This window comes from Opisthorchis viverrini (assembly GCF_000715545.1).
Source record: "Opisthorchis viverrini unplaced genomic scaffold opera_v5_279, whole genome shotgun sequence".
NCBI lineage: Eukaryota > Metazoa > Platyhelminthes > Trematoda > Opisthorchiida > Opisthorchiidae > Opisthorchis > Opisthorchis viverrini.
The window spans coordinates 600,483-610,470 of NW_008751940.1; the positions used below are offsets into that span (position 1 = coordinate 600,483).

The 9,988-nt window shown below is 47.2% G+C and overlaps 2 protein-coding genes across 2 annotated transcripts in view; one reads left to right on the forward strand and one right to left on the reverse strand.

Annotated features, from left to right (window-relative positions):
• T265_09520 (hypothetical protein) overlaps positions 1-4,236 on the forward strand; it is a gene marked incomplete at both ends in the record, with an annotated part of 33,923 nt that extends 29,687 nt beyond the window's left edge. Inside the window, one exon of the mRNA XM_009175614.1 lies at positions 3,966-4,236. Coding sequence (XP_009173878.1) covers positions 3,966-4,236 — 271 coding nt within the window. The remainder of the gene's footprint in view (positions 1-3,965) is intronic.
• T265_14874 (hypothetical protein) overlaps positions 1-6,688 on the reverse strand; it is a gene marked incomplete at both ends in the record, with an annotated part of 191,826 nt that extends 185,138 nt beyond the window's left edge. The window contains 3 exons of the mRNA XM_009175619.1: positions 5,744-5,843; positions 5,886-5,945; positions 6,247-6,688. Coding sequence (XP_009173883.1) covers positions 5,744-5,843; positions 5,886-5,945; positions 6,247-6,688 — 602 coding nt within the window. The remainder of the gene's footprint in view (positions 1-5,743; positions 5,844-5,885; positions 5,946-6,246) is intronic.
• Between the last annotated feature and the right edge of the window lie 3,300 nt (positions 6,689-9,988).

Sequence of the window (9,988 nt, forward strand, 5' to 3'; positions counted from 1 at the left end):
ATCTTGCTGTTTGGTAGCGGAAGTACTCAAGCAGTGTATCTTAGGGTATTTTAACTAGAATTTAATAGCTCGCTCCACTGGAAAACTTTAAGCTGGCGTTTTCCTTCTTTTACCCTGGAACCCATAGAAGTTCAGTTTCAAAGACATATCCGTTTGTAAAAAAAACAGTACAAGTGCTGCAACAGTCCGGAATTCGGCCCGTATCCAAGCTGCCACAAACAGTACCAAGCACGCAGCAGTGCTACGTAATCCAAGAAAAATTATTGACAAACTAATAAAATACTCATATAAGTAAGTAGTTTGCCATTACACCCAGCTGATTCGAAGTGAAAGGCCGATCATCATAATATAATGAGCCTGGAATTGCTCTATACAAGTTAGTAACACTGAACGCTTAGTGCCCCTCAAGTATAAAATCACTCACAACTGTTACGCGCCAGGTAATCCCCAGAGTATGTACTGGAGTTTTCACCACTGTGATATGCTCTTATGTTACTACTATTTACAGTTGTTCACTTTTGAAACCTTCACCGCGTTAATAACAACACTTTATCCGCTCTTTTTAGCTCAGTAGGCCGAGGGAAAAAACAACAAACATAGACAGTTAAATGCCAAGATATTTTCCCGATGTCGTTAAAATCGCTGATCAATCGAACCCAGCGTTTGTTACTGCAGATTGGACCAGAGTTGTAGAGAGAACCAAGTTTGTGTTGGACCTCACACAGTGGTCAAGGGTCCAAAATCTACACCAACCAGAGGAGCCCCAGATAAACTTGTCATAGAGGATCGACAACTGCGGCGAAGTCCGCTATGGGATTTCCATCTAATGCTGAGCCAAAGTGCATCACTTTTTCCACAAACAGCTGGTAATGGACGGGGAATGCTACAACGTGGGCTTTCAATATGTCACGGAGTCAGCGCAATATACAGTACTGAGTGAACACTGATCGATTGAGCTTACACCCTAGACCACGCAAACTTTCAGAGTTCATGCCATGGTCTAGAAATTCTGGGTTAGTAGGAGAAAACTCGTTGACAAAAGTCTTAGCTGGTGATTACAGTTGAAATTATCAATAACGCTGCTGCGTGCGTAAACGAAGTTGATTTATCTCATACAAAGGTTAAGTCAACTCAATAAACTTCCAAGCTTACCGTGCAGGATTTTTCATTTCTCCCGTTAGAAAGTTCAAGTAGTTCCTGCGCACAGAACAGAACCAGTGAGAAAAAAGGTGAAATAGTAATCCTACATGGATGTGGTTTGTGCCTTTAAAATCCACAAGAAGCTCACAATCGAGGCTGTAATGATGCATTAGACGCTACAATGACCGATTTGTTTGCGAATGTACTGACCGAAATAAGCAACGTCATAAAAACCGCGAGAGAGCGACATGAAATGCGAAGCCAGTGATGGCTCTGGAACAGTAACATGCATCAAAAAACTGTAGCGCTTAAAACACCCCCTCATCCAGTCTACGTTACCTCTTGATGAGACAGCTGTGGTTGGAGCGCGAGTTCACCTACCGGAAGTTCCGTGGTTCGAACTGGACCTCTGCCCCTCGACTTCCTCTGTCTAGCCTTGGGCAAACTGGCAGTATCCCAGCTCTGGCGCTTCCTTCGGGTAGCATGGCAGCTAGGCACAGAAAGGGTGTTACAGCTGAACGAATCTTTCTTTGGTTAGCCGTCTGGTGTCAGCATCTTCCATGATGTGGGAAGGCAGTAGCTTGGATGCACGAGCGCCATTGATCCTGTTTTCCCGCCAGACTCACGCAATGCTCCGAAGATATCGATGGTCGAACACTAAAAGTCTTTTGATTTCCTCAGCACACAGCGGCTAGGTTTCAGATCCATACAGTAATATAGAGGGCACCGCTGTATTGTAAACCCGACGACAAACTGATGTCACGCCTAGGCCACAGGTGACGCAGGTCCACAGAAGCTGCTCTGGCTTTCCCGATCCAAATGAAAATATTAACTTTTGCGAGACCATTGGGACTGATACAGCTGCCCAGGTAAACAAATTTTTCTACTATCTCAACAGGCCCATCCGCAAGCATGATGTTAAGTTCCGATTCCACCCAGACTTTCAGCAGAACATTACACTTTACCGGTGTGGAGCGCATTCCAAACCGTGAGGCAAAATTATTTAGACTATTTATTATTTTCTGCATTAACATTGGGTCATACCCGAGAAGAGCAGTGTCGTCTACGTACTCGATGTCTGTGAAACGACGCCCCGGGAGTAGTTCGACCCCACAGGCATTAGAGGCTGGTATTGAGTCTTCCATGCTCGTATCAATGACGAAGTTGAAGAGGAAAGGTAAAAGAGGACAGCCCTGTCTGACAGCACTTAATGTGGTAATTCAGGCGAGAGATTCCCGTAGACCTGCACACGGCCGCGGGAGTTGGCGTACAGCACCTCAAGTAGGGTCAAGAATTTATGGGGAACGCCTTTGCTCCGCAGACACTGTCATTGTGCCCGACGGTCCATAGAGTCAAAATTAGCCTTCAAATCAAGAAACACAACCATTGTTGGTCGCTGAAAGCAGTGTCGCTGTTCCAGGACCTGTCGGTGGGTAAAGATGTGATCGATGCGTCATCTTGCAGGACGGAACCCACCTTGGTTTTCACAGATCTGTTTCTCCCCGTGTTGTCAAAATTCGAAGGATAAAACCAGAGAGCATCTGCGATACCACAGCTATCAGGCTGTTGCCACGGTGGATTTCACACAGCGTTCGCGTACCCTTTTTAAAGACAGGGACAACTGTCGACATGCCCCATTCTGCAAGCACTTCCGCTTCACTCCATATCGCACCAGCTTGTTTTGTTAGATTAATCGTCGGGGATTCTCCGCCTTCTTTGAATTGGTATGCATGGAGACCGTCCAGTTCTAGTGTCTTGTGACGTTTTAGTACTCATATTTTGTACTTTATTAATCCTTCCAACGGACGATAATCCCATTCGCTAGTATGCATTACCTCCGCGAGCTGGGTTGAAGCAGGCCAGCTTAACAATTCTTCCAAGTGTTCGGCCCATGTTTCCAGTCGACATTTTTGCGAGTGAATTAATGAGCTATCTTTTTCACTTATTGTTCCACTGACCGTTGCACCCTGAGGTCACTAGATCGTATCAGTTGATATAGGGTACGGCTGTTTCCCGAAGCAAAAGCCTTCTCCATCTCAAGAGCTTTCGATGTCCACTAGAGCTCTCGGCCTCCACTTAGGTTCTTTGCTGTTTGGCGTTGGAGGGATTTGCGTGTGTCGTCATACTCGTTGTCTGCAAGTATCGATTTCCTGGCATCAATCATGGATAACGACCTCGACATCCATTGGTCTTGTGGTCGAATTGGAGAAGTCGGACAGACAGTACTGAACTTCGCTAAATAGCTCTTTTCACTTTTGTCACGCTTTATCCATCTGCTCATTACCACCGCGGTATTGGTTTACCGTAGGGAGCTGTTGGGCCACCTCAGATCTATGCTTTTGATCAATGGTAGTTCTTCGAAGATAGTGGATTAAGATGCCTCTTGCCGACTTGCGGTGGCCTGAAGGGAAGCAGGCCGTCAGACGTGCACGCACCATGGCGTGATCAGAATCCGGTAGTGTGCCTCAGAAGGAAGGGCGATCTTGAATTGTGTCTCTCCATCGGTGGTTGATGGCAATGTTATCCAAATGGGTCCCCGGTTGATTCCCAGTTGGTGACCACCAGGTTATTCGATGCAAACGTTTATGTTGAAAGTTCGTACTTGCCAGAAACAGTTCATGATCAGAACACAACTGAAGGAGTCGGTCTCCGTTGTCTCTGCGGCAAGAACTGACTCAAAATCGACCCCCTCCCCAAAAAAAATGATTCCTAGGAGCTCAGGCGACTTACTTGTGCATTAATATCGCCTGCAAGGATCACGATGTCAGTGTTTTTTGCTCGACGAATGAGTCCGGACAGCTCTCTATAGAACGTATTCTTTTCAGCATCAGAGCTGCAGTCCGTTGGGGCATAACCCGGAACTACAAACAGGCATCAGTTTTTGTGCCGAGTAGCTTGATTGAGCTGGGTAAACGGACAGAGCAAAGACGACTGTTCACTGGGATCCAATCCACCAAAGCGCGTTCAGTTCTGAGGCTGAGCACAACTCCCACACCATACATCCCACGAGCCATCGCTTCTGGGTCACCGGATACACGGAGGGAGAAATGTGAAACAGCTGAAGTGAAACAGCTGAGTTCATCCTTGGAGTTCTGAGATGCACAACCACGCTTACGTCTTGTATGCGTGTTTCGGAGACAGCATACATCAATTTTAAGGAGGTACAAGGTTTCAACATCCAGTGCCTGCTTTTCAAATTGACAAAGAGTACGGACGTAAAAAGCCCCTAGATAGAAAGGAGATCGTGGATTAAGAAAGGTGTTGGTTTGTTCACTGTTCATAGGGAGCGGTCAGACAGTCAGATAAACCAGCGACGTTTGCCTTGTGGTGGGAATGGGTTGGGGAGGTACATCGGTGAAAGTGGAACTGCGCTGGCAAATGATACTTACCAGTTGCCCAGGCTGAAGAAGGGAGTTAGGTTGACTTTTAATCGAAAGTCGGACCCAGAACGCAGCGGGAGAATGCAACGTTTTGTTCGCCGACCCTGCTCCTAGCCTGGTTCAAGAGTCGGACCCGCAAGGCAGCGGACACTAAGGCTTTCTTCTTGTGAGCCGATGACTCAATAGTCTGCCCTACTCGGTTGCAGGGGGTTGGCATAATCCGAGGGCGCAGAGAATACGGCATTACCGTCTCGGTCCTGATGCGGCTGCGCACAGCAGGTGCCTTTTGAGCAGCACCGGGCTCTTTGGTTTTAAGAGTATTTCGACCGTATTGGATAATGCGCCGGCGGTCACGGTAAACCGTTGGGTGATCAGAGTGTGCGGTTTTTAGAGCCGACCTTTTCTAACTTGTCCTTCCTCAGCGGAAGGCAGCATCGCTGCTCCATGCTGGTCGCCTGGGGGAAACACCTTACTGTCTTCGCACTCCTTTCGCAGAGGACAGTACAACTTTACCCTAGACCGCCTCGTAGCACGATTAGTTGTGGCACGGAATTTCGCTGCTTTCGGTCTGATTGCTCCCTTTGGCCTTTGTGGCATTGTTACACTTCGTGGAACAAAGTTCCAGCCAGTGTAGTCTGCGGGATCATTGCAACACTCAAGCCCGACCACCACATCAAGTGGCACCTTTAGGCCGGATATTATAAGTTCATAAACCACTCGTGATACTGGGATTCACGAGCAACACTTATTGAGAAGAGATTAACCAGAAGTGAAATATATCTTGTAGACATTCCAGGCAACATTAATGGCCATTAAGTGAATACGACGAACAGCAAACTCATGTGCAAAAGCCTGGGACAAGATAAAAGCAAACAAAGGTAAGATGTATTGAAAGTAACTGAAATGTTACGAACTTGCTTAGACATGAAATAAGACGTGGTGGGATGGACTAGAAAGGAATATGAGAAGGTAGGAGTGTCTGCTTGCAGACAGCCATGGATAAGGAATGTAGTGGATGAACGACATACATAAACTGTCTGTGAATCAGCTGGCAAAAGTCGCATTAGTTTTTGGGAGCAGGGTAAACGCGAGCATCCCAAGCTGTAACTAGATTATGAGAAAACACATGAGAGTATAGAAAACAGTGAGTTCGAGTCTCCGAACCTCCAGCGGCTTGAAATTATCAGTGAGAACAGAGCTGGCGTCGAACACACTGCACTTACCAGCCAGCAAAGGACCAGAAACCTTGATAAAATGCACTTGCTAACGCTCCGGGAGACGTCGCACTATCTTCGAAAGGATCTTTAAAACTGCTAACCTGGCCTGTAATTGAGAGACTATCCCAGAAAGTCAGAGTTAACTCACCTCGAGCAAGATAAGCAATCCCAAATCCGATAGTGAGCAGTAAAGCTATTACTTTTCCTGCTGTGAACACAACAGATAGTTTAGTAGCCCAACTAACACGGTAACAGTTGATGAAACACAGGGTTACTAAGGGAACGAGTTAGGCAAAACGACGCTAGAGACATACGCAGAGCCAGAAGTGCCACCAAGTGCACTGCGGATGCAGGCAAATCGCACGTAGAAAAAAATGGCCGTAAAACATAATTTGCCAGCACCAGCGAGTTTACGGCGCAAGTGACTGTGCCAATCACGAAAAATGTAATCCACAGAACCATGAAGGCCAAGAATGGACCGAAAGTTTCGAGTACATAAATGTACTCACCTCCAGATCTCGGTATCGTGACACCGAGTTCTGCATACACCATAGCTCCTAGCGCACTGAATAATCCGGCCACAACCCACATTACAAAGGACAGTCCAATCGAATTAGTGTGGCGTAAAACACCAACAGGTGATAAGAAAATGCCTGATCCAACAATTATACCGACAACAAGGCTAACACCCTTCAGTATACCAATATCCTTCTTGAGTTCAACTTTTGAGCATTCCTCTTTCTTCTTTCTTGAGCGAATAACCATATCACCTTGCGGGCGCGCGACAGCACGTGTCAATGGGCTCAAAACAGCGGTCTTTTGTAAGTGTGGATGGGCCGATGGCTTAGTAAAACAACATTCAATAAGTTCAACGGATTTGATTTGTGTATATAGGACCCCAAAGCCGACAACCCATCGACGCAGGACAATGGTCCTCGTTTGTGCAAACAGATCTGGAGTGTACACCCGTTAATAGAAGAAACAACTGTTCTGGTGTTTTGTATCTTTATGTTTCTTCCGTTATAACACTACTTATTTTGACAGTTGCATAACAGTTTTTTGTTTCAATATGAAAAACTAAAAAAACGCGCAGTTGTAGAATTTCCCACAATACAAACGTGGTCACGTGCTTCAATTCTCTCTTCTGATTCCGCTCACGCTTGAAGCACTCGTTCACGAGTCCCATATGCCAGGTCTGGTATCAAAATATTTCAGACTATTTTCACGGATTCACGGGTTGGTACACAGGATCGAGGCTTTTGCCCAAGTTTCCCGAGTCGGTTTTGTTCTTTTCGGTCAGTGGCTGCCGTTCACCGGATAGGCACAAGTGAAAAAAGAGTGTAGCACTGCTATTTATGTTCTCAGCGCGGGGCAGTGTGCTTGCCAGCGCGAGGATTCGCATAAATAAGTGTCTAATAGTGCTTTGAACTGGGTTCTAGAAGGAGTGCGGACAAACATCGGAGGAAGGTCATTCCACGCACCTACTACTCGAAACGAGAAAAAATCTTGCCTAATGAATGTGTGTGTTCTGAGCTCGAAAATTTTCTTGCCATGTCCCCGCCGTGTGTTTGCTGGTTCAACGGTGATAAACCTGTTTGCCAGGAATCTATCATATGTGGGAACTGTTCAGAAGAAGATCTGTGGACAACCGTGACTGAATTATTGTTTATTCGCTGACCTGAGCCAGCAACGAACTATTTTAAATAGAACAGTTATTGGTGTGTCCGTTCCATCTGACCTCTTTATTATTGTATACCCAATCCAGCGTTATTCTACTCTGCCGCACACTCCTGGTAAAGTAACTCACTGGGTAGCCAGACCACTACAAACTTGGTTAGCCCGAATCTTCCCAGATATTTTTTTCAAAAAGGTTTCATTCAAGTCCTAATTTTTTCCTTCGCCCCGTCATTATGGAGGTACACTATGATACATTGGATATAATCGAGAATGTGATCAGCACTCGTTTACCAGAATATAGTGCTCGCAATCTCAGGGTATGGTTTCACCAGGCCGCTTTTACTACCCGACGCATCACTTCCCAAGCCACTCGATATTTCTATTTTGTCCAGCATCTTCCTTGTGATGTATCAACAAATTGGAAGATATTCCCAAAGAAAATCCGTATGATGCCCTTCGAGCGGCAGTGATGTGTAGGACAGGGAAGTTCGAAAGCAAAATGCTACGGGATTTATTCACCACTGTCGAACTTGGTGACAGATCAATATCACAACTACTTCGCCACATGCGCACTCTCCTCTGCGGTCATGAGCTAGCGGTGGAAATCATGGCCTAACTATGGCTCGACAAACTTCCACCCTCCATGTCCCGCGTCATCAGCGCTTTCATTGATGACCACAGCTTAGAGCAGTTAGCCAAAATGGCGGATAAGATCCGCGAAACTTACCCCTGGTAACCTCGTAAACGTCGCCTCCCGCCCTACATCCACTACCACAGATCCCATTCCGATTCTTGCTTCCATATCGCAACTACAAGCTAAGTTTGATACTTTGACTGGTCGCCTGCAACGGCTAGTGATCAACAAGCATTGGCCACGCTCACGATCTCCATCGTTGTTTTGTGCCCGTCCTTCTTGATGCTGGCATCACCAAACTTTCGGTCTTCAAGCGCGCAAATGCCAAACTCCTTGTTCTTTCAAGCCGCGTCCCAACACCCCTCTAAAAACCCCGGCCATTCAGTAACGGGGACGACTGTCTGTGGCCCTCCACGCAATAGTCGCCTATTCCACATCACCTATCGTTCAAGTGGTCTACGTTTCCTCGAAGATACCGGAGCTGAGGTTAGTGTGCTGCCGCATAAGAATCTACTTCCCGATTCTGCTTCTTATTCCTTACAAGCCGCAAACGGTACCCGCATCACAACATACGGCGAACGTTCCCTCACCTTGACCTCGGATGGCGACGTGCATTCTTTTTGGCCGACGGCCAAACACCCACCATCGGTCCAGACTTTCTGACCCACTACAACCTGTCCATCGATGTTCAAAACAGACGCCTCTTGGACATGCTAACTTCCTTCTCAGTCAACGGAATTAGTGCAGCAACTCCACCCACAGGTGTCCGAGGTATCTTACCGGATTCACATTTCGCTGACATACTGTTGGATTTTCCATTCCTTACTCATCCATGTCAGTACACCCAACCGGTCACCCATTCCGTCGTTCTCCACATCCAGACGAGGGGTCCACCTGTCCGACTCCCACCGACTTCATCCGGATAAGCCGCAAATTGCAAACCACGAATTCGAACACCTGCTCGCGCGGTACGTTCGAAATCGGTTTCGGTTTTCCCTCGTGCAAATTCGTGAAAATTTTTTTCGTTGTTCAATCTATTCACAGAGTACACACGAGTAATTGTTGAATTTTATTAGTCTAACAAAACATTTGAGTGATAACCCTTCATATTTTGCGCACACCTATTTTACATCTAGTCCGAAACATGACGTCAATCCATACCGATCGCCCTCCGCAGCCATTGGTAGACCACAATAGATGTGGGCGGAATGGCTGCCCGTCGAACGTCAAACGCGGTATGCAATGCCACGCCTGCAAGGCCTGGTGGCATTTCAAATGCACGGGTTTACAGGACGACCAAATAAGCCGACTAGCCAACTCTCCTGACCCGTTTGTCTGTGCCAGCTGCCTCTATGTCAAGGGTGCAATGCATACCGCAGCGAAGAGAAGAGTCCCCCGAAACGGTACCCAATCCCCAGTGCAGATGCCGAAAGACCACTGCCAGTGTTCCGCTTTAATCGGGATACTCGACGCGAAAATAGAGCGTCTTTCGAAGGCACTGGAGGACTCAGGCGCTAAGAATGCAGCGACCTGGGCGAAAGTCGACAAGGAACATTCCTCGCTGAACCAATACCTCGCGATGTCCATACCGGGTCCCATGGCTGAGAAGAAAGTCATACAACTTTCTGACGCGGCTATAAAAACCGCCACAGCGTCGCTAGTGGAAAGACGCCTAAGGGAAAACAGGCTGATAATCTGGGGGTCGTTCTCCGGAAAAATCACGCCAGCGAAGCTGGCACAGTCGATCCTCAGCAAGCCTGATCAATCACTCCACGCAGAATGGCTACGCCAAGAGGGAAGTAAGCGAACCCTTGGACTTCTAGTTACTCTTTCTTCCCCGTCCGACGTACAGGCAATCTTGGAGCGGGCTGGCAGCATTCAAAAGGCCATCCCAAAGAACAAAACCGACCCGGGAAACTTGGGCAAATGCCTCGATCCGG